We start from the raw sequence: 24,499 nt of genomic DNA, 5'->3' as shown, positions 1-24,499 counted from the left end.
TATTGAATTCACCTCTACTGACAGCTATATTATAGACTAGCCACGGGCCTCCCTGGATGCTGAAAGCCGAATCTTCCAGGAGGTCAAATTCATCTGTAAAACTCCCTGGTAGCTCACTTCAGAGGGTTTCCTACTAATGCAGGTAGAATTGCTGATGTTTGGGAACCGTCAAGGGCCAAAGCGGGGGGCGCTGATCCCTTGGGACTGAGTCACACCCTGATGGACACTTCTATTTATCACAGCCCTTCATCCTGCAGAGGTCTCCCCATCTTTTATGTTACTGTAAAATGTGGATAACAAGCTTTTAAAATTTTATTTGCAGGTTTCAATCCTGAGGAAATAATCTGACATGTGGATAAATATTTATGCATGGAAGCGTTCTCGGGCAGTGTGACTTATAATGGAAAATTCAGTAAACAACTCAAAGTTTCAACATTATGTCACTGGTTAAGCAATTTACAGTGCAATTCTATGATGGAACATCATGTGGCCACCAAAAGCATGCACAAAAAGGTGTTTTTAGTAACATAAGAAAATATCAAGACAATGTAAATGAAAAGGATGCATAGATTAAAAAAAAAAGGAGGGGGGGGAGGTAAAGTCCTTTCACCTGGCCAAAAAAAAAAAACCTCAAAAAACAAACAAACAAACAAACAAACAAGACAAAACAAAACAAAACAAGAAAAGTTTAGAAGAAGAGAATGAAATGCAAAACAATTCTGAGGTGGATTTGCTCAGCACAACAGAAAATGATGACAGGGAAGGCAGACTGGCGGAATGGCCTAGTGCTGAGGTGTGGCTCCCAGGACTGCCTGGGTTAATTTTAATCCAGACTGTACTGGTTTGGCCGTATGACCTTGGGCAAGTTCGCAGGCCTGCCGGTAGGTACCCTCCTTTTTTTAAAACTGGAATAATGATACAAGATTTGTTGTAAAGATGAAACAAAGTAATTATATCTCCAAAAATAACACCTGATCCATAGCAATTACTCAGTAACTACTACAACGTGGCTACAAAAGCACAAAGCTTTATAGGAGGAGAAGAGCCCACAAGCAAAGCTAAAGCAAGCTAGAGACTAAGAGAGCATCAGAGATGCGGGGGGAGGAGATGGGGGACAGGGGCGGAGATGGGGGACAGGGCCGACACACAAACAGATAAAGACTAATACCAGACAGAGCTCTGGGTAAAAGGCCAGAGGGAAGTGGGCAAAGAGTCTGATTAGAGGCCTCCCCTCAAAGCTCATGTGTCAAGCCCATGGTGTTGTTGGGAGGTGTAGAAACTGCTGGAGGGAAGAAGGTCCCTGGAGGTTTCCACTCTCCCCTTTGAGGACACAGTCCCTTCCCTTCTCTGCTTTCTCAGACTACCGTGGCCTCCTCCACCACGTATACCCTGCTATGATGTCCTGTTTTGACAAAGGCCCAAAGGCAACTGGGCTAAGTGACCATGGACTAATACCCTTGAAACCGTGAGCCAAAAATAAGTCTCTCCTCATTTTCATCTGGTTTTCTTAGGAATGTTTTCAGTGATGAAAGCTGGCTAACGCAGCAGGTTACTGCAGGAAAGGATGTTTTGTTTCTTTGGTGTTAGGAGAGCTTCAGGTAAGCAAAGCTGCCGGTATCTGTGTACATCCGTTACTTCTGCAGCAATGACCTCAGCGTGTGACAGAAAACAACCTAAGGGAGGGAAGATTTCTTTTGGTTCACGGTTTTCAAGAATTTTGGTCCACTATGGCAGGGAAGGCGTGGCTGAGCTCCTTCAAGGATGGCAGTGGGAATGCAGGAAGGAGGCCGTTCACATCATGATGGACCAGGATGCAGGACCTGATGGTAACTTTCAAAAGCTCACCCACAGTGGCTTGTTTCTGCCTGCTATACCCCAACCTCCTAAAGGTTCCACAGCCTCCCCTAAACAGTGCCAAAAGTTGGGGAACATGCATTCAAAACATGAGGTTGTAAGGGACATTTCAGACACAATCCATGTCTTAGCTACTTTTCTATTGCTGTGATAAAACAGCACGACCAAGGCAACTTACAGAAGGAAGGGTTTATTTGGGCTCCGGTTCCAGACAGTCAGAGTCCATCACCACCAAGGGGAGGAAGGGAGAGAGCAGGCAGGCATGGCAGCTCGCACAGCAGAGAGCTCAGCTTTCAAACCACATGCAGGAAGCAAAGAGCAAACTGGGAGCGGTGAGTGGCTTTTAAAACCTCAAAGCCCCACCTCCAGTGACATACTTCCTCTAGCAAGGCCACACCTCCTAAACCTACCAACTGAGGACCATGCTGACCACATCTAGGCCTATAGAGGACATTCTCATTCAAGCTACCACAAACCATAACACCAAGGTTGCCAGGGTACTGACTCTGCAACACATGGAAAATTTCTGGGTTACCTAGAGAAGTTCCAAAACAACAAGACCATCCATGGCAAGTAAGTTCATGTTGGCAATTAATCCTAAACTTTTAGACATGGCTCCCAATATATGTCTAGAAATGTTTCCTGTATTGTTTGAATAGTGAAAAACTGAGGACAAATGTCTATCAACGGGGTATTTGTTTCAAAGTAGTGGCATATTCAAATTATAACACACTATGCAGTAGTTAGATTTATATGTCAACACTTACATCGACGTGAAAACATCAGAACCTACTGCTGAGTGAAAAATCAAAGCACAGGAAAACGGATAAAGAATGTCCCTGCTCATATTAAAACAGGAGGAGGAGGTGGAGGAAGTCGGAGGGGGTGGAGGGGGAGGAGGAGGAAAGAAAATTCCCATATGTAGACGAGGTACTACAGAAAGAAATGTAGATGCTGACATCAGTAGTGTCTAACCCTGGGGTGGATGGTGGGCCTGGGAGAGGGGGCTTCCCACTGTTTCCACTGGATTCTTACCCAGACCTTGACCTCTGCACCGCTAACAACAATCTTACTATTCTGAAATTATTTGTATAATTAGAAAAGCAGCAGCAGGCTTTAGGGCACGATGGTTGCACAAATCTACACACATGTCGACAAAAAGGCCAGTTTTACTACATGCTCACTTAAAGACATTAAGAGCAAGGGAAAGGGGGCTGGAGCCATGACTAGGTGGTGAAGACCACCCGTTGTCTTTGCAGAGGACCCAGGTTTAGTCCCCAGCACCCACATGGTGGCTCACAACTGTCTATAACTCCAGTATCAGAGGATCCAACATCCTCTTCTGGCCTCCCCAGGTATCAGGCATGCATATAGTGCACATACATACATGCAGGCCAAACATACATATAAAATAAATATAAACATTTTTATTTTAAAAAGAGGGAAAAAGACAAAAACAAAAACAGGAAAGGGAAGGGAAATGATGCCTCCAAATGGAGTGGCCACCTCTGGAAATGGACTGGAGGTAGCTTTGCTTTTTCTCGGTCATGTATATTTCTCCATACAGTGGCGGTACTCTCCCCCGGGCATTCCAGGAGAGGCAGAGAAACCAACCAAGGGGCCGGGAGATGGGGCTCACCTGGGCGTGCTTGACTGGCACACACAAAGCCCTGGGTTTGACCCCCAGAACTGTAAAACCAGGCATGGTAGCATATGCCTGGAATGTTAGCACCTGACAGATGGAGATGGGAAGATGAGAAGTCCAAGGTCATCCTTGGCTACATTGAGGTTTGAGACTAGCTTGGGCTCTATCTTTAAAAAAAAAAAAAGAAGAAGAAGAAGGAGGAGAGGGGCTGGAGAGATGGCTCAGCAGTTAAGAGCACTGGCTGTCCTTCCAGAGGACCCGGGTTCAATCCCCAGCAACCAGATGGCAGCTCACAACTGTCTGTAATTCCAGTCCCAGCGGGTCCGACTCCCTCACAAAGACACGAAGGTCAAATACCAATGCATACAAAAATTTAAAAAAAGAAGAAAAGGAAAGAAAAGAAGGAAGGAAGAAGAAAACATCAACAAGAGAAAGTGAGTGACAGCCATCTGATTTCTTGCACAGTACGTGGCAGGAATAAAAAAAGGTACTAGAGTGGCAATAACCAGTACCTGCGGACATGCTTTTTACAGACCCTGTTTCTGTTCCCTGAGGGGCTGAAAGGGGCCTAGAGCTACAGTCTCCCACGATGCAGCATTCATGCCAAGCCCCTCACGGAGGGCCCCAGGGAGGTCAGGCACAAGGCTTAGCTGACAGAGGAGGAGAGCTCACTCTAGGGCTGCAAAGCCCGGGCCCCGCCGCACACAACACAACCCATGCGCCCATACCTCTCTCTCTCTCTCAGCCCTTCACGGACATCTGCACTGTCCTCCCCAGGAGGCTCAGCCTAGCTCCTGGAGAGCAAGGCCCAGGGGACGAATATGGTTGTAAACCGGGTGACTGCAGCTAGTCTAGGCAGAGGGTCTCAATAGGTGCGGCCTATACTTAATTAAGACATCCGGAGACGACCCAGGCATCAGCTGTACCAGGGAGTGTATGGCTTACTGGGAGAGAGCGAAGGAAAACTGTCAAGCCACTGGGCAAGCTGAGGCAAAAAGAAGCTGGGGACCCAAAAAGGTTTCAAGGTCAGTGCGATGACAGAGGACTGACAATATACTGTGACAGCCAAAGTTACATTTTAAGTTTTAATTACTATGCCTTAGCCATCCATGAAACAAAAATGCCTCTGATCTGCAAGCCCCTTGCCCAAAGGCAGGTAGTTCCTGAAATGCTGGCGGCTATTGTTTGTGGGAGACAAGTTTTCACTCCCCTAAACAAGTTTGTTCGACCCATCTGCACCGGATGTGCTTGATCACACATGGGCAGGAGGCGACATTCTTTACTCAGTTATAAACCTGGCAACTCTGAAATCTGCCTTGATGCTGGTAACTTGGTTTTTAGTTACTGATTACAACTAAGTATACGTTCTCCAGACAGGCCCAGACAAGGCGGGGATGAGGATGTTTCCCCCAGGTGGCAGCATCCTGTCCTGCTCTCCCTATCACAGGCAGAACAGCAATTCACCTGTTGACTGTCTCCGTAAAAGAAAAGCATGCTCACTCTCTGATCCCGTAGCCCTGCCCAGGAACCAAGTCAAGCATGGCCAGCAATCCTCAGCAGAGTCATGGTTTGCTACGCCGACAGATTCCAATTTCCTTTTCCTTAATCTTCAAGGGGGTCTGTTTCCCAGCCACTCTCTACCGGGCCTGGGACTGACACCTGAAATATTATGACTTTCAGGATTCACCTCTCTTGCTCTGCAGGCCTCTAGCCTCTTGACGGGGTTTGGAGAACACTCTGGCTCGAAGTACAAATCCAAGCAACGAAGAGTGCTCCTGTGGATCCCACCCTGAGCTCTGGTTCCCTTTACACCAAGAGGCTTCAGCCCTTCTCAGGACAGAGGGTCTAGAGAGCACAGCATTTGGAGCGGAACCACTGCCATCTAAGGGGAGACATATCAGCAGGCAGTTCATCCAGAAGTGAACCTCATGCTGTGGCTTGGACCCCTCACTCTGCAGGAAAGCGGGGATAAACACATGTGCCGGCACATAAACGGACAGGGCATGAGTGAGCACTCCTGAAGGAGCACATGCCGGGGCATCCACCAGCATCCGCCTCTACAGCTAGGATGGAGATGCAAGCAGAGTGACTTCGGCTCTGGGTCCAACATAATAACTTCCTGCAAGCCTGGCTTCCATCCACAACTCTGAGATGGGCCAGGAAAGCATAGTTTAGCTTGGAGGTGGGTGACGGTGGGTACAGTGCTGCCTGCTGTCCAGGCGGTGGGCGTCTGTCATGTGTCGCTAACCTTGGGGATACCCGTAAGTAAGACCCACCACCCCCAGACCTGGAGAACGCCACACTCCACAGGCCCTGGTATTAACCTTCTGTGCTTTGTTTGTGAGGTAAGGTCTCACTCTGTAGCCTGGGCTGGCCTCAGACTCACAGTGGTTCTCCCACCTCCAGGGCTGGCATCACAGACGTGTGCCATCTTACTTTGCTCCTCTGACACTGTCCCTAATCAGCAGGTCGTAATCACAAGTCTGAAGAGTCTTTGAAAAAAAAATATGTTTTTGAACTCTTTGTCTGTTTTCTAGAACTAGAAACAAAACATAAGAAGTGCTTTTCTGCTGGGCGGTGGTGGCGCATGCCTTTAATCCCAGCACTCGGGAGGCAGAGGCAGTCGGATCTCTGTGAGTTCGAGGCCAGCCTGGGCTACAGAGTGAGTTCCAGGAAAGGAGCAAAGCTACACAGAGAAACCCTGTCTCGAAAAAACAACAACAACAACAACAACAAAAAAAAAAAAAAAAAAAAAAAGAAAAAGAAAAGAAAAAGAAAAAGAAAGAAAGAAAGAAGTGCTTTTCCTCTGGATTCCCAAGAATTCAGCACTTTTTCAGGAAAAAAAGGGGGGAGATTCGTAGTAGCAGCTCCCCAAGGGGTCAAGCTAGACCTTGTACCCCACCCTCACCTCCACTGAGTGGCCACCAAAGACTGGAGCAGCATAGGACTCGAAAGCAATGGGCAATCTGTGCCAATCTTGTTTGCAAGGCGGTGCCAATCACACCCGCTCAGTGGCACCGCGGGTGAGATGGGAGATGACCCTTCTGAAGCCACTCTGTTAGCGTAAGGACCTTCCGCTGACGGGCTTAATCAGTTGTGCACCCCCCTCCTCGTGGAGTGTGTCTCTCTGGCTCTACATCTTCTGTCCCTCTCACACACGGTGACACCCGGCCTCTGGTACTCATCTGTGAAGCACGGCATTCTTGCTTTTTTTTCCCCCCTTATCATCACTCCACAAACTGGCAGGAGGCGAAGAGCGCAAAGGGCCGCACATGCGCAGATCTTGTCCCAGGCCCCCGCAGCTCATCTCCAATTGGGAGTGGCCAGCCCTTCCCAGAGGCGCCTGGAAGCTCCATGCAGGGCTGCCATCTTTTGCTCTCACGTGACCTTGCTCTCCCTCCCAGGACGGCCCTCTCCTCCTGAAGCCTAATCGTCGTCATCAGCTTTCTGTTCTCCACAGTGCAGAGAGGACGGGGGCTCAGAAAGATTCTACATGCCTTCCAGACACTCTTGAGAGCACCAGGGGGGCACTCTAGATGCTGGCCTCACTGCCTGCTCAGCTATAGAGCAAGGGCAGGCCCTCTCTCCATATGGTTCCCACCCTAAGGAGGACCAGTATTGCTCTAGGCAGAACCTGGTCCGACTCCTCAGCCCCTGCTGGCTTGGAGGACACTCAGGCCTACAGGGGCTGGAGCTTCACTGAGTGCTCCCGAGGAACGCGTGTGGCCTGATCGGGGCCTCTGTGCAGTTCCGATGGAGACACAAGGCAGGCGCATGAGCTGAGGACAGGCACCATGCCAGTTCCCACTAAGTCCCCGATCCAAAGAGTCCCACGGCGGTGTGTCCTTTTCTGAGGAAGGGGGAGGCAGGGGCAGCAGAGTTCCACTCACATGGGGCGTGGAACATGACGAGGACAGAGGAGTGCTCCTTCACAAACTGGTCAAAGTCTTCATCGGTCAGGTGATAAACGGAGCCGCCCTCATCTGCCCAGGGAGTCTCGGGGACCTGGGGCTGTGGCGGCTGTGGACTGGAAGACCAAAAAAACAGGCAGCGCTCAGAGCAAGCCCTGGGGCCTCAACAGCCCTCACAGAATCCAGCCCCCTGCACACATTAGTTAGCTCCCACACCAAGGCCTCTTACACACTGGACCTGGAGGAAGAGTCCTGGACTGAAAAGGATCGCCCTGCCCATCTCCCCTCAAAGCAGCAGCGAGGTACTTAGCAGACACCAGTGCGCATGGTGGCTGTTGGCTACAGCTTTCTAAGACAGCTCAGGAAATCTCTTTCCCCAGCAACTGGAGGGCTTGCTAGCCTTGTCAAAGATCGCCAACTTCCAGCAAGCTGGCGAGAACGAAGCGCCGTGGTGCAGAGTGCCCTCTGGGGAAGCTGGATGCCCTGCTCTGTGCCACGCACTGGCAGGGCATAGGAGGAGGAAGGAGCGGAGTCAGAGGGCTGGGAAAAACCAAACCCGGCTGAGCAGAAAGAAGCTGTGAAGGGGCTGGGTATGACCACTGAGCTTGAGGAAAACCAGGTTGGTGGTATAAACCCTGCCAGAATCTTCCTTTACTTTACTAATCCATCTCGAGGCTCAGAACAGACATGGCGGGCGCCCCCAGAGCCCTCATCTACTCCATCACTCACTAGCTGCAAACCTCAGCAGCTGCCTGGTCTTTTAGGAGCCTATTTGCCCACAAAGAACCACAGGCTGGTGTCTATAGCTCCTGGTGCCATGTGGAGGGAAGGCTCCCAGGTACCCACTTCCTGCCCAGGATGAGATGGCTGGTGACATAAGATCCCTGCTGCTTTACTGCCGAGCACCTTTGCCAAAGCACCTTAACTGCAGCTTTGAAAAAACCCTTTGTTTGACAAATGTGAAAAGACAACCATTGTTCCCTGCCTGCAAGTGTCTACAGCAGGGAACGTTTCTTTCGGAGTTCCAGCAGTCGGGGCTGGAGAATTAATCAGAGAGCAAGGCGGCTCACACAGCAGGACTTGCCATCTCCCAACCCCACAGAAGCAGAAGCTGGGTTCAGAGCCTAGGAGCCCAGGTTGGGTTTGCGGACTGAGGTGCCCCGGTAGCCTCAGTCTCACTGATCTTGAGAAACAGGAAGTGGCAAAGCCTTTGGTCCACGTTTACCAGTGTCAGACCGTAACAGGTCTGGCAGGTGAAGATTTCGAAAGAGATACTTGAGTCTCTCAGTCTGACTATCAGCTTTGAAACAATGGACCCCAAAGAAACGAGAACTCTGGAATCTCACGCTGGGAAAAGGAAAGGGGACCAGCCGGAGGGGGACCTGGTCTCCTTGAAAGAGATTTCACACAGTTCTACAATGGAGACTGAAGCTCAGGTACTGGGCAGGACCACACCTTGACCAGGATGGCTTACAAGTATCCAGTGGCTGTCTATTCAAACATCCACCTCACATCAGGACCCCAAAGATGGACTTGGGGGTTTGCTGGATCCCTTTGTCCGTCTTCCCAATGGGACCACATTGAAGAAAAAAACAAAAAACTCCCTTTTCTGCTTTCCACTTATTTATTTATTTATTTGTTTATTTGTTTATTTATTTATTTATTTATTTATTTATTTATTTATTTATTTATTTTTCAAGACAGGATCTCACTATATAGTGGCTGTCCTGGATCTCGCTATGTAGACCAGGCTGGCCTCAAACTCACAGAAATCCACCTGCCTCTGCCTCCCAAGTGCTAGGATTAAAGGCATGTGCTATTATACCCAGTTGCTTTGCACTTTTGATTTGGCTCTTTAATTGGCTTATGAGGATGGGAGGTCAGACCTGACTTGGGACACAGGTTGTGACCCCCACATTCTATAACAAGATGGTAAAGATGGTACTGGTGGTAAACTCAAGCTTTGGGAAATCACCAGCCAGACACCAGTTCCATGAAATCTAGCTTCTTTTACCTGTCCTGGAACTCACTCTGTAGACCAGGCTGGCCTCGAACTCAAAGAGATCCGCCTGCCTCTGCCTCCCAAGTGCTGGGATTAAAGGTGTGCGCCGCCACCGCCTGGTGAAATCTATCTTCTTATATTTGGGCTCAAGCCATTAGCCCTTCACACCACCAATTACATTAGAGAATTCATCTTCACAGTATATATCTACTCCAGCTAGATGTGGTAGCACATACCTTTAATCCCAGCAGAAGCAGGCAGATCTTTATGAATTTGAGGCCAGCCTGGCCAGCAAGTTTCAGGCTAGCCAAGTTTACATACTGACACCGTACTTCAAAATCATGATGATGATGACAATTTTTAAAAGCTATCTCTAGCAGGCGATTTGCCATGCAGAGACTAGGGGTCAATTAGCATGCATCAGTAGGGGCAGGTTAGGTACACCGTGAACCACCTCTATAGTGGAGGATGGAGTGCTGAGGAACAGTGAGTATTCTTTACACAGTAGCATGGATAGACTTCTGCAGATGGACATAGCAATCTGTAATTACCAGCTCTTGTATAAAAAGAGGAGATAAACGTTCTTGTTTGAACCTACTATGAAAAAGAGGTTGAGACCATACAAGAAATGAGTTAACATTAATACCTCTAGGGTGTGGCAGGGAGAGCAGGAAGGGAGAAAAGTCAGAAGGAAGGCTTTTCAATGCATACAAGTATCTTAGATCTTTAAAAAATTATATAAATGTAGTCTATTAAAAATCAAAGTAAGCCGGGCGGTGGTGGCACACACCTTTAATCCCAGCACTTGGGAGGCAGAGGCAGGTGGATCTCTGTGAGTTTGAGGCCAGCCCGGTCTATAGAGTGAGTTCCAGGACAGCTAGGGCTACACAGAGAAACCCTGTCTTGAGAAACAAAACAACAACAAAAATCAAGGTAATTTTAAAAACTCAATGAGAGCATCAACATGAGACACAAAAGCTAAGTCCTGGCAGAGTATTAAGAACGACCCTGAGAAGCTTCCTGTTTAGGGACTACCCTAAACCCACGGGGCGGTTCTGTTCGTTGGTTCTGAATGTATAATTCCACCGAAATGAAAACAACAGGAAAGACAAAGCAGGGAAAAGAAATCAGCACAATTTCAGGAGCTAAAAATAAAAAAAAAAAATACCTCGGCTACAGGAGCTGCACCCTTGAAGTGGGGCTGCAGCTGGGCTGAAAACGGGGGTGTCACTGCAACCCATCCAGAGGAGCACCCATGCCACAGACAACTGGGGGATTACTTTCAAGAGAGCACTGCAGGAGGGGCACATTTGTAGAATGTGCTGGAAAAGGAGCAAGCAGCAGAAGGCTGTGCACAGAGCCCTGAGCAGTGCTTTTCACAGTCCGCCTCCCCGGGCAGCGGGCGCTCTGCAGCCTGGGGCTCCCTCCGTCCTTCCTACCAACAGACAGCAGGCAACTAATGCAAGCTCACTGAGTAATGAGTGGAGAGACCTGGCTAAAGGAGACAGAGGCAAGCAACGGTCTGTGAGTTCCAGGCCAACCTGGTTGATTACATAGTGAGACCCTGTCTCAAAAAAATCAGAATAAACAAGTGAAAATTTAAAATGGTACTTCAGACTGCTCGGAGAAGAGAAACCATAGTTTATTTTCTGTATATCTGAGGAGAACTAATGCCAACCAGTAGAGGCTCCAGAGAGGATACCTGAGCACTGTGTAAGTCTATCCTCAGCAGACAACAGAACGGGGGGGATGAACGCACCTGGACCTTTGGTCATGCCTTTGACCGAAGGAGCCCAGGTAAGCAACTTCAACTTAAAATATCTGCCGGAAAACTAATGGGAGCAGATGCAGAGAGACACAGCCAAACATTAGGTGGAGCTCAGAGATCCCCACAGAAGAGGGGGAAGAAGGACTGTAGGAGCCAAAGGGGTTGAGGATGCCACAAGAAAATGCACAGAATCAACTAACCTGGGCTCATAGGCCTGGGGCTATGGGATCACAGAGACTGAATCGGCAACCAGGGAGCCTGTGTGGGTCTACCTAGGTCCTCTGCACGTACGGTTGTGTAGCTTGGTGTTCTTAAGGGACTTCTCACAGTGGGAGTAGGGGGGTCCTGACTCCTTTGCCTTCCCTTGGGACCCTTCCCTCCTACTGTGTTGCCTTGTCCAGCTTAATACAAGAGGAGGTGCCTGGTCTTATTGCAACCTGATACGCCATGTTTGGTTGATATCCCTGGGAGACCTGCCCTTTTCTGAAACAGAGGATGAAGTGAATCTGGGGGAGAGGGGAATTGGGAGGGAGGGACTGGGAGGAGAGGAGGAAAGGAAAAATGGTTGGGATGTAATGTGAGAGAAGAACTAAAAGTATATATTTATCTGCTTGACAATGGATTACTCACTGGCCTCTTTACAGCTGCTTCTCAGGCTCTCCCAGACAGACAATGGGCAGGAGATGCCCTGTAAATGTACAAAGGACTAACCAGACGTTCCTAGATAATCATGTATAACTTGAACTCAAAAGGAGGTAAAGGGCTGGGGTGATAGTTCAGTGGATAAAAGTCCCTTAGTATGCAAATATGGATACCTGGGTTCCAGTCCCCAGGGACCATATAAAAAGCCAGGCACGGTCTCCTGTATCTAACCGCAGCGTGGTGGGAGGCAGACACAGGAGGATCACCGGGGCGTGCTAGCAGCCAGCCTAGCTCTAGACTGTGGAGAGACCCTGCTACAAGGGAATACAGCAGAGAGTGATAACAGAGCAAGACACTCAACATCTCCCCTGCATGGGCGCATGCCCACGCGTACCTCCACACTCAGGTGCACACAGACCACACACATACACTACACTCTTACAGCAAACACAGTGAGGTAGAGGACACCGCAGGTGATTGCTGGGGCGTGCTTACTGACTCCTCAGTACCCTTCCAGGCCTCTGGCTACTTTCGTGTGCTCTGCAGGCTAGACAGGAATATCTGTCCTGGGCAACCTAGTCCTGGAAAGGCCACCCATAAGCTCATCTCAGGAAGATATGTGAGTCACAGACAGAGAACAGCAGCTTGGAGCAATAGAGGGCAAGAGCACTCTGTGTCTGTTAATTCAGTTTACCTCTGGTTGAGAGACACAGGCAGAGGTGCGCGGCTAGGCCAAAATGGACTGCTGTTTACGTAACCCTCTACTTGCTGCCACCCCAACTCAGCAGAGGTGACGAGGTCCCTAGAACCACGAGGGCATGCAGCTACTGTGTCACTGGTCCACTCCACTGGTCTCCCTTGTGCCTCCAGATGCCAGGAGTGGTTCTAGGGAGCGCAAGTTCTCTCTGAGGCTTTATACATCACTGGGAGAAATAGCCAGGATGGATGCTCCCCAGTCTTTCCACACTTGGTTAGACAGAGACCCTGGAGAACAGCTCAGGGCCAGGGCAGTGCTGAGGTGAGGTCCTCTACTGTCCACTACGATTGAAGGAACCAGTAAAGACTTAAAAGGAACCAGACAAGGAGAAACCACACTTGGAGCTGGGCACACACAGTGGAAAATCTGGAAGGAAATCCACCCAAATAGCTCTAGGTAAGAGGGTACAGAAGTGCTTTATCCTCATACTTTAAAAGGTTTTCTACAAGAAACATCTTACTTAAAAGTCCATAAACTCAGAAAAATACTTAAAATTTTAAGGTCGTTGACAACACGGTGACATGGGCTGACTCTTGCGGGGGCATGAGGTCAAGCAGCTCCCTGGACATCCCGTAAGAGGTGACCTATCTCTTCTTATTTTGATAGGGAGGAGCACAGCAGTGTGCCTCAACCCTGAGGGCTCACATCTGCCTAGAGTGTATGGCTGCAGGGAGCCCCAAGTTTTCCTTCCCAGCTCCTCTCTCATCTTGGAGACTACAGATGTACTAGGCTGACGGCAGGGGCTCCCTCTGACCCCAGGAGAAGATGAGAAAAGAGGTGGGAAGGCATGGCCAGGACAGTGCTCCATAGCGGGCAGCCCTGGGCTGCGGCAGGTCAGGTCAGCGGGGAGTGGGAGATGGGTGCAGAGAGGCTGGAGGACAGGTGGTCGGCTCCGGTGGAGAGACAGCAACCTGTCACAAGTCTCCACCAAGCCAACCTCATACCGACAAACAGCTGGCCGCCCTGATCGCATCTCCCCAGCCCCATCCCCCACCCCAGACAAAACCTTATCCTTCCAGAAAGAGATGAGGGTGTTTTTGAAATGAGAAAAGGTTAGGGGAGGGGAGGGAAGCAGGCAGATTGTATGCTCTGGTGACAAATGAGATTGCTATTTGTTGAACCCTTTTCCCAAAGCGGGCCGAGCTATGTCAGGCTGGCGGAGAGCACACTCTTATTATCAAATGGAAAATTATCAAAAGGAAAGTGAAGACCCAGGTTAAGACAATGAAGACATAGTAATAGGCAACAGCCTTCCCAGGCAGGGGCTGGAAATGAGGTAGCCGATGGGGACAGAGATGTGAAAATGCTTCCCAAAAAAATACACGTCTCTGTGCAAACACAGGTGGACCGGTGTTTCGTCTCCCGGGCCCCTGGGAGTTCAGGGAGACAGGGCTTCAGCATTCAGAAATCCGTCAGCGTGTTCCTCAGAGTTTTGGTTTTTTAATACAAAATCCATTCTTATCACAATTTCTGTAAAACCGATTCTCGGACCTCTATATCTTTAACCCTGGGGTCTACACTCGGGGTCCCTAAAGTAAAGATGCCAATATATATTAATGAGCTGGCAACTGGGGACGGGGAAGGCTGAGGGCCTATGCGGAAGTCTGAGTGGGATTCCAGGGGGCCTCCTGGGGCACGAGGCCAGTGGTCTAGCTCCCTATCATCAGTGCAGTAGACTTGGGCAAGTTGCTCTCTCTCTCTGCCTACGTTAACTCGACCATGAAACAAGGATAAAAAACCTTCTGGCTGGTGCTACTGTGAACACGAGAAACTCTATCAGGTGCTTACGGTGGTGCCAGCCACAAAGCAGAACCCCTAAACAGTCGCTGCTATTTCTACACGTACGCACAAACGACCACGCCATGGCAGAGCAGGGCGGGCACTGGGGAAGGGGTGGCCCGGGGGCTCCAGGAGAGCACTGAGCTCCGTGAGGGCTCTGGCGAGGTTAGGCTAGGCTTAGGAGGAGTGGAATGTTCAGTGGGACGATGACAAGACACAGCAGCTGGCCTGGCTCGTGGTGGCTGAGACGAGGGGATGGGGCCGGCAGAACTGTGGGATTGACGTCCAGAGATCTAATCATATTATAAAGCGGGGATTGAAGGTTGCCATGAAGCAGGGGTGTGTGTGTGTGTGTGTGTGTGTGTGTGTGTGTGTGTGTGTGTGTGTGTGAGAGAGAGAGAGAGAGAGAGAGAGTCCAAGGCATTAGAATGTTCCAGAATAGCTTCCCAGCATCTAATAGAGTGTTGTTTTTTAAATAAGTACTCAAGTGACAGTCCTATTTTCAGAGAGAGACCTCCGTGGAACTGTCTCAAACATGATATCCTAGGTGAGAAGTACTTCTATCCATCACAGTCCAGTGTGTGTGGGGGGGAGGGAGGCTTAAATTTGAATGAGAAGATTCCAGAAAACCCTTGACTACGCCAAGAGAGTCGACAGGTTACATAGCCCCTCCCCAGCTCCACACCATGAAGAAAGAGAGGGAAGAGCAGATTCTAGACAGGTCCCGCCACCATAGCTCAGCAAACCCTCATAGCTCCTGCATCCCCTATTACAGATCCACATGGGGGAACCAGCCACACAGGCAGTGTGGCAATCTTTTCCTTTCCTTGACCTCTTCTCCAGCACAGCCCTGTGAGCAAGGGGCTGCCCTTAGCACAGCAGATGCCCCCAACCCGTGATGAACCAAACACAATTGCAGGACTTACTTCTTCAGCCACTCCACGATGTCCTCAGCTGTGGACCCATAGTTCTCGTACTGGAACAGAAACCTCCCTTTCCTGTGAAAGGGAGAGACAGAGTGGCTCAGCCAGGGACACCAATACCACCAGGGGGCAGCACACCCCAGAAGGGAATCAGGAGACTTACTCGAAATAGCAGATGGTAGGGTAGCCACGCACATTGTACTCTTCCTTGACGTTTTCAAACTCTGAGGGGTAGACATTCATCCCAGCCAGCACCTGAAAGAACGGAGAAGAGACTGGTCTACTACCTGCACCCACCCATGCATGGCCTGGCCAGGTGTCTCACTAGAAGATACTTGGGACAAAGCCTTGCAAAATAGTGTGCAACCAGGGTAACAAGGTTGTTTGAATGACCCACACCCCCAATGGAGAGCTTTGGAAAAGCCAGGCATCTGAGCTCCAGGGCTGACCTCCAGATAACTGCTCCACAAGAAGGTCCATTTGGAACAAAAATAGTTCTGAGGGCCGAGTTCAAGAGGGTCTGGATCAAGGCCACAGCCACCTAAGCACACAAGGTGCCTTTTTCTCTGTTCACGTTCAAGTAGGGCCAGTCTTTCTAAGTTGTGGAAACAGAAGCTTTTCGACACACTGAGCCTCTGTGTAAGGGTCTTGGACATCTCATGTCCTGTCCTCAGGCTGCTCACCTAGGTTTGATATGGTAGCCTCACACTCCATTTCTTATATGTGGCTAAGGAGACTATGATTCTCACAGTACATGAGAGACGAGGTGTTATTTTAAGATGTGTTACTTTTGTTTATGTTGCATTTGTTTAACTCTGTGAAGCTGGGTTACTGTGCCTGTCTAAAACACCTGATGCTCTAATAAGAACTGAATGGTCAATAGTGAGGCAGGAGAAAGGATGGGGGCTGGCAGGCAGAGAGACTACATAGAAGGAGAAATCTGGGAGAGGAGAGAAGTAGCCAGAGGAGGACAACGCAGGGGGCCAGACACCCAGCTACACAGCAAGCCACAGAGTAAGAGTGAAAGTAAAATATACAGAAGTAAGAAAAGGAAAAAGCCCAGAGGCAAAAAGTAGAAAGGATAATATAAGTTAAGGAAAACAGGCAAGCAACAAGCCAAGCTAAGGCCAGATGTTTATAATTAAGAATAAGCCTCCATGTGTGATTTATTTGGGAGCTGGGTGGCAGTCCCCCCAAAGAGCAAAAGCAAACAAGAACAGAGGTGTCCACAGGCCCTCTCTTTCTTCCTGCTGGTGCCCCTCACACTCAGCCTGGTTTGACTATAATTATAAAAGTCTGACAGCGCTCTGGTCCTAGGGTCTCCATGGTCCACGCCCATGAATTGGAAAAGTGAGTAGCTGTGTCTCTGCTATGTGGCTAACTACTAACCACCACCCAGAATGCGGTGTCCCCTGACATGGGCCCTTCCTACGGCGGGACCTTCTCCCACGGGGCTGAATTGGGTGCTACAACTTCGAGTCTGTTTCTCACGAGAGAATGTTGTTGAATGGCCAGCACAGGAAGGCTGCTTACAGAGCAGAGAAACACAGAAGTGAAGGGGAGAACGTAGACGGCAACACAGGAAACACTACGGATTCTAACGGAGATGGACACAGAGAAAGAGAATAAGGAACACAGTGAACACAGTGGGCAACGAACTTGACTTATGAGTGGTGTGGCCTTTGGAAAGCCACGCTCCCCGAGGCTCCTTGTTTGGAAGGTGTAGGTGATGTGACTATTGCAGGCCCCTTAAGAGGACAGAATGGGACAACCTAGGTCAAAGATTTTGAGCCCCGAACTGGTGCTCTGTGACCTCAAGGTCCTTCTTTCCTACCAGCCTTGACGCACTGCCTGTGCCTGCAGCCCCTGCAGCCCAGAAACGTCTTTCCAATTGTTTTAAACACCTACCAGAGTGCCTGGCATGCAGCCGACACATAACACGTGCTTGCCAAATCAACAGGGTTCCCCTGTCCCATTTAGGGGTGTTGTGAAGAGTACAGGAGAATAAGCCTGAAATAGAACCGCCTGGAAGCCCTGGAGCCCTCTGAAAGCCCTCTGCTCATTCCCCAGAGTGGTTCAGTCTGTCCCAGTAATGTTTGTCTACGTTAAGGTTCTCTTTTCCTGTCTAATTGATCTCCCTCACGTCAGTGCACACTTGCCACAAGATTAATCACACACATGCCCTTCTTTTTTCCATCACAGCGCTTCTCCACACCAACTTCACAATCCTACTGAACACAGGCGGAAATCCAACTCCGTACTCAGCCCATATGGTCCCTGTCTCAGCTTTGAATCCTTCCTTCTTACAAATCTCTTAATTGTACACCTGCTAGGGTCTAGATTTTTTTTTCTTTTCTTTCTTTCTTTTTTTTTTTTTTAAGGAGACAGTCTAAGATTTCTGCACAGGAAGGAAATTGGCCTGTCTGTTTCTCAGACACCTTGCAAACTGTGCATCGTCTCTTCCGTGTCCTCCTCCTCCTCCTCCTCCTCCTCCTCCTCCTCCTCCTCCTCCTCTCCATCACCACCAGTGGCGTATGCACTGTTAGCCGTCCAAACTCCCCACCTAGCAGATTCATTTCCATTGACAAGGCTCAACTCCCTCTCTTGTAGTTCAGTTTCCTCAGCAGCAGCAACTCGTGTGCTCTGATGATTAAAGGACAAGACACGGAAAATCTGTTTCAACTCAAGATGAATCAGGTATTTTTGTTAATACTACAAAGTTTAATAATCTGCTCACATTTCCAGAGCACATGTTGTCTTTGATTCTGGTCCCTCACTTTGGGCATTCTGGTCCCCCTTCTGAAGATGCCTATTCCCTACCATGTGGCAACCACTAAAGACTCATTCATCCACTTAGGCAAAAACCAATCTCATCTCCAGAGTAGCCTTTTCAAACACCTATACTTAGGTATCTTATCTCAAGATTCTGTAGCACTTCTGGGCCATTTGGGGGATGATGCCTAGTTAATGAGAGGTATGGGATGTGTGTGTGTGTGTGTGTGTGTGTGAGGGTTTTTTTTTTTTTCTTGAGACAGGGTTTCATAGTGTAGCTCTGGCTATCCTGCAACTATGTAGACCAGACTGGCCTTGAACTCAGAGATTCTCCTGCCTCTGCCTCCCCAGGCCTGGGATTAAAGGCATGTGCCCTTACACCCAGTGAGATGTGTATTTTCTGAGCAACATGTAGAAACATATGCCCAACAGGCACTTCTTCACACTAACCCTTGGCAGGAACAATAATGAATGCTGCACAGCAGGAAGAGTTCATAAGCTACTGCTCTAAGTAGGGTCAGATTGCCAAGTCATTTCAGGAAGGGAAATGAAGCAAGGTTTACAGCAGGATGAGCTACCCCCCCACCCCCGCTCCCCAAAAACGGAGAGTGTGTCCACCTAGCTGGACTGTGGAACACATAGACTTGGAAGAGAGAAGGCTATAAGCAAGTTAGTCAAAGTCACTTTGGAAAAGAGTTTAGTTGTCAATGCATTTGGGACCCCATTCAGGTGTGGTGAGATCAAAGAGAACATTACTACTCAGCTGCATTTCTTTGAAATAGAGTCATTCCCCAGTATCCACTGGAGTTGGGAAAAATACCAGGATATGGAAATCCTGAGATTCTCATCTCCTCTATGAAATGGAGTAGCATTTGCGTATACCCTACAGAGACTCTCTCATATGCTCCAAATTATCTCACATTTTTCCCAAACAGAAGACAATGTAGATGCTAAATAGTTATGATAGTTATGACTTAAGGGATAAACTCAGTCTGTACATGCTCAATATAGAAGCAGTTCCCTTAAATATCTTATACCCACTGTTGGCTGAATTCAAAGATGCAGAGCTCTAGGATATACAGAGTGAATGCACAGGACAGGGCAGGTTGTCAAGTTAGAGCCTACTGTAGGTCAGGGGGCCAGTGAGTAGACTCCAACAAACACCTATGTGGCCAAGCAGAGCCTGGTCCAAGATGGCGGACGTAGACAAGATGGCAGATACAGACAAGATGGTGGATATGAGAAGAGGTGTTTGCCAAAGTGCAGGACACACCACTGAGGAGCCAGGCAGCTCAGTTAGGGGCCTAAAGGAAGGCTGCCGGTGGAGAGAACCGTCCATCAGGTGGAGGGAAGCTGTTTTATTTTAAACACTGCATTTAGTAGGAGGAGGAAATCTAGACAGTAATGTCTAAGCTATCAGATATGTGGTACTGGAGCTTAGGAAATGAGCTTGGGCAGAAGCAAGGGCACAGAGAAGATCATGAGGGGACCGACTATGGCAAGACAAAGAAAGCACCGTGCCAAGCATGTTCTGCACTACAGAGAGAAGGCAGCCTTTGTAGGCACCTTCTCCTAGTGAACCTGACGAATGGACTCAGGGTAGTTAGGAGGAGGTGGAGGTCGTTCGCACCTACGAAGTGTGCCATAGCTTACACATTTGCTACTCGCAACCCAGTGGGCCAGCCTCATCATCCCCACTTCAGAGCTAGAGCAATGGAGGATCCAAGGCTCAGCACCTCGCTCAAGAACTCCCACCTAGCTGGCGGTGAGTGAGCGCCAGCACCCAGCCTGGCCTTTACAAGTCTGTTACCAGGACAGAAGCACTCCAGTTTTACGTCCACTCTAGCCAATCGTGTCGAGGCTAACAAGAGACTGGAGATGCACAAAGGCCCAGTGTGGATAAGGGCAAGGCTGGGAAGGGTGCACATGGAGGCATAGCTCTTTCTAATGCTGCTGACCCAGGGAGCAGCTTGGCTGATGATGAGGATGCCAATTAGCTAGCAGCAGCGAGGACAGATGCCCCTGACTCACCACTGGTCAATGTCAGTGCCAAAAGGAGCAGATTTGAGTTTGGAAAATGGCAAAGGCCGCAAATCCCTGACCTGGCCTGACTTCCTGTATGACATCATCAGGTTGGACACCTCCCAAGCTCTGGAGCAGAAGACAACTTCTGACCCAGACAAAAAAAGGCTCAAAGATGGCAGCGATGAAGAGGAGGCTGGATGGTCCAGGCCAGTTGGATTTTAGCAGTGGGGAGGGCAAGTTTCTGATGATTCCTGGGGAAAAGAGTCGATGTCAGCCCTGCTGTGCTCTGTGTGCCAAAGCAGAAAGCAATCAACACCTCTGGGTTGCCCAGTCCTCCTGTCCTGTCCCTGGTTTCTGGGAAGGCACCACTATACACTGAGTCCCAGCCCAGAAACCAGGGCTCCCCCCCACCACCCCCTTTAAGAAGCTAGGGAAAGGACAGAACATTACAAAAGCCGCTTTTCTAAGAAACTAAAGTGGAAATGGAAGAAAACAAACCTCAAGCAAGGAAATGGGAGTTTACACAACACAGATGCCCTGGGCAGAGGCCACTCACACTTGGCCTTCACTGTGCTGTTTAATTCAAGGGCAAGCTTCCTAGATTTTCTATACTGTCACTGGTGGAACCAGAATGGGCAACTTCTAGATCTCTAGATTGGGCCCAGAAAGGAAGAGCAAGTCCCCTGAACACAAGTAAGCTTCAGGGCTAACTTTATGAAACATCCTGGTATAAGCCCTTGGCCAAGGGCAGACTCCCTCTCCTACAAGCCTCCTTTCCAATATGTATCTGACCTTGATAACTAATACTCTGGATTCCTTCAGGAGGAGGGAATATCATTCTAGATAAACACAGCCTAAAATAAAACAAACCCAGGAGTGATACACTCTAAGCTCCTCATTTGTCACTACGGACCGGGGGTACCTTCTACGTCCAGGCTGAAGAAACACTTTGGACTTCAATGCAGCACCTGCTCCCAGGAAGGCCACAGATCATAAATGTATTAAAGAGTAAAGGGAATGGCACAAAAGCTAAGGTGGGTGGACCTGTGTGCAGGGCACAGAGAAGTCCTCTGGAAGTGTGGCAAGACTCTGGGGGCGAATACTGAGGTGGACAGTGTGGCAATGACTGAGAATGGTCCAGAAAGTGCATGGGGCTGGGGCTGGCAGGGGTAATTCATATCCTGATTTGAGGTTTGAGTTATTCGACAGTTCCACAGAGTTTGGAAGTCAAGATGAGCAGTTCGAAATGTACACAGGCACAGGCAAGGAGAACGTGGTGGGTAATTAAGTCTTTTCTCCAGGCTAAATAATCTTAAAATATGGTATCTTTTGAGGCCCCCAAAATGAGCAGTGAAATTTCCCCAGAGTGATGTATATGTACCTCAAGGCCAAACGTCTTCAGGCAAACTACTAAAAATTCACCAGTGAGAAGCAAGCAGGACCCTGGTGCTGCCCCAGAATGAGGTCAGCAGAGAACACACCGGTTCCTGTAAGCCAGCCTTGCAGCTGGATGGCGGGCAATCCCCAGTCTACATGATGCCGCTTCTGTTGACTTTGAACTAATCCCCACTTAATTTGATCCATAAAGATTGTGATGCTGTTTCAAGACTTCAGTTCTCCCACAGTGGGACGTGAGCCAGACTCAAAGATGGCTCCTCTGATAGCCTTCTGTGAGTGGTGTATGGATTTTTCCACACTCCTAAAAGCAGCAGATGCTTTTCTCTTGCCACCGAAAATGCTTCTGCTACTTATGGGCAAGTGCAGAAATGGACAAACACACTAGAAAAGCAGTCAAAGCAGAAACTCCAGGAGACATCTGCTCACCCACGTTCACAGCCTCTTTCGTAACAGCCAAGAGCTAGAAGCAACTCAAATGTCCAGGGAGATAAATAGATAAGTGATAGGTGTGTGTGTACATGTGTGCATATTATACAGCTTTAAAGAAAAAAAAGGAAATTGTGTCACACACTCCAACATGGGTGGACATACGGGACAACATGCTAAGCAAAATAAGCCAGTTACAAATGACAGATACTGTATGAGTCCACTTTAATGAGGGGATCTAACCTCGAAATCATGGAAACAGGAAACAGGAAGGTATATATCAAGGCTAGGGGTGGGGAGCAAAGGGGAAATTCATGCTGAGCGAGCACCAAGTTTCAGTTTTCTGAGATGAAAACAACCTGCAGATCTATTTCCCAACAACATAAACATACTGACCTCTGTACATTTATATGTAGCTGAGGCGGTCAGCATAACAAGTGTGCTCCTAACTCAGTCTAGGGAAGGGAGAGATCCACGGCAAAGAAGACAACTCTTGACAGGGCAGAGGGCAGGCGGGCAGCAGGCAGCCCTCCGCGGTGGACCTCAGGTCAGCAGATGGCAGATGGACGGGAGGCAGTCCTCTGTGGTGGCCCTCAGCCCAGCCCCTCCTCCCTGAATGTCCACCTCAGTACCGTGCTATACCATGCTGCTTGTTGTGGCTTCTCTAAATGGCTGCTCCCTGATGGTTTCTCTTCCTTGTTGTCTCCTGAAAGTGGGCTTCCCTGGGACCCGCTCGCCTCCTCTCTACCTCCCTATATGTTTCTCCTTCCTTCTTGTGGGAATTGTCCACAGTCTTGGTCCTGCAGCTCTCCTGTCTGGGCATGGTTGCCTCTTTCTGCTCTGCTCTCCACCTCCTCTGCTCAGAGCCCCCAAACCTGGGGTAGGTATGGTTTCGGTGAGCCTGCTCTGAGTTTCCGGTGTACCCCTAGTACCACCAACCTCCTTCCTTGCCACTGGACCTCCTTCCCTCCCAGCAACTGCTACATCCACTTTGGACCCTGTGACTGTCTGAAGAGTAATGGCCCCCATGGACTCATGTTTGAATGCCTGGCTCCAGAGGGAGTAGCACAATTAGGAGGTGTGGCCTTGTTGGAGTAGGTGTGGCCTTGTTGGAAAAAGTGTGTGGGGTGGGCTTTGAGGTCTCAGATGCTCAAGCACGTATGTGGCACACAGTCTTCTGCTACCTGCAGATCCAGATGTACAACTCTCAGCTCCTTCTCCAGCACCATGTCTACCTGCGTGCTGCCATGCTTCTCTCTATGATGATAACGGACTAAACCTCTGAAACTGTAACTCAGCACTAATTAAATGTTTTCCTTTATAAGAGTTGCCGTGGGCATGATGTCTCCTCATAACAATAAAAATCCTAACTGAGACAGACCCCAATACCCAAAGCACTAGCCTTCAGATGCTCTGCCTTAGCTCCCTGGCCCTGGTTTGCTGTCTCCTCACTGTGCCATCATTGACTGGCCTTTGACAGGTACCAACCTGCCCTGCAAACACTGCAGTTAGTTCTCCACCTTCAGAGAACAGGTCTCGGAAGCAACCTGGGCAGCGGGGACCGGGAGCCTCACAGTTCAGAACCTGCCCTCTCCACCCAATCCTGGCCCCCAGTCAGAACTACCAGCTCTGCTGGCCCCAAGGGCCTTACTTACAACGTGGCCTCGCACTTGGGTGGCAGCCTTCTGGAAATGTGGCATGATCCGCTTGCACATGCTGCACCCTGTTAAGAAAAACCAACCCAGTTATAGTGATGATAGACCCTGAGCTCCCGTCCAAGCCCCTACACCAGGCCAGCAGCTACCCACAAACATCCACACCATCCCTACATACTTTGGGAAGCTCAGGGCTCACTTGGGCCCTGTGGAACCCAAGAGATAGGCCACCAAAGAATTTACAGGCACAAAACAAGATGGAGCCCTTAGTTCCTCCATGGATCTCAGATGGGATAAGCAAAGGTACCAAAGAGAGAGCAAAGCCCACAATGTTCCAGCGTGGCTGGCCTGCTCCATAGCAACGTGGGGAGCCAGGACAGATGTTGCGAGCAGCCTCCTACACGCACAGCTAAAAGCTGCCCTCCTTACCCAGTCAGGGATGGCAAATGAACCAGAGTCAAATGCCACTAGAAAGGAGAATTTGTGACTATGAGTACAATGACTTCAGGGATTTTCATGCCTCTTTTCTCTTCCATTTACAAGCATAATTAAGCAATAAACTGGAGGCCGCCCCAGCATGAAAGGTGCTGGCTCTTGCAGGTGGGAGAGCACGGGGCCAGGACTGAGGAGTTAGGCACTACTCTACTCTGCCAGCCGACGGCCTTGGCCAGATGAACTCCTTTCTGGGCCATCTCTCCCTCTGGCAAATGAGGAAGGAAGAAAACAGACCCCCAGCCTTCCCGGCTCTGCACAGAAGCCCGTAGCTCTGCCCTCTCTGGTTTCTGTGGTCTGAATGGTCATACTCCTCTCCTGGGGTGGTAATGCCCCCACATCAGCACTGGTATATTTATGGCAAACATCCATTACTACTTCAGAGCAAGCTTGATACAAACCTGACCCTTCATCTAAATCTAATCAGAACAGGCCGTATTTCTGCCCTGA

General features: G+C 49.4%; 1 protein-coding gene across 4 annotated transcripts in view; it reads right to left on the bottom strand.

Moving 5' to 3' along the window:
- The window catches only part of Pdia5 (protein disulfide isomerase family A member 5), a 93,588-nt gene that overhangs the window by 20,752 nt on the left and 48,337 nt on the right, over positions 1-24,499 (bottom strand). For all 4 annotated transcript variants that reach the window (XM_059277104.1, XM_059277106.1, XM_059277105.1 and 1 more), the window contains 4 exons: positions 23,558-23,625; positions 15,445-15,536; positions 15,285-15,356; positions 7,390-7,526 (listed from right to left, as the gene is read on the bottom strand). In XM_059277104.1, the coding sequence (XP_059133087.1) occupies positions 7,390-7,526; positions 15,285-15,356; positions 15,445-15,536; positions 23,558-23,625 (369 nt within the window). The remainder of the gene's footprint in view (positions 1-7,389; positions 7,527-15,284; positions 15,357-15,444; positions 15,537-23,557; positions 23,626-24,499) is intronic.

The sequence above is a fragment of the Peromyscus eremicus genome, chromosome 12 (assembly GCF_949786415.1).
Source record: "Peromyscus eremicus chromosome 12, PerEre_H2_v1, whole genome shotgun sequence".
NCBI lineage: Eukaryota > Metazoa > Chordata > Mammalia > Rodentia > Cricetidae > Peromyscus > Peromyscus eremicus.
This window is presented reverse-complemented; position numbering and strand designations above follow the sequence as displayed.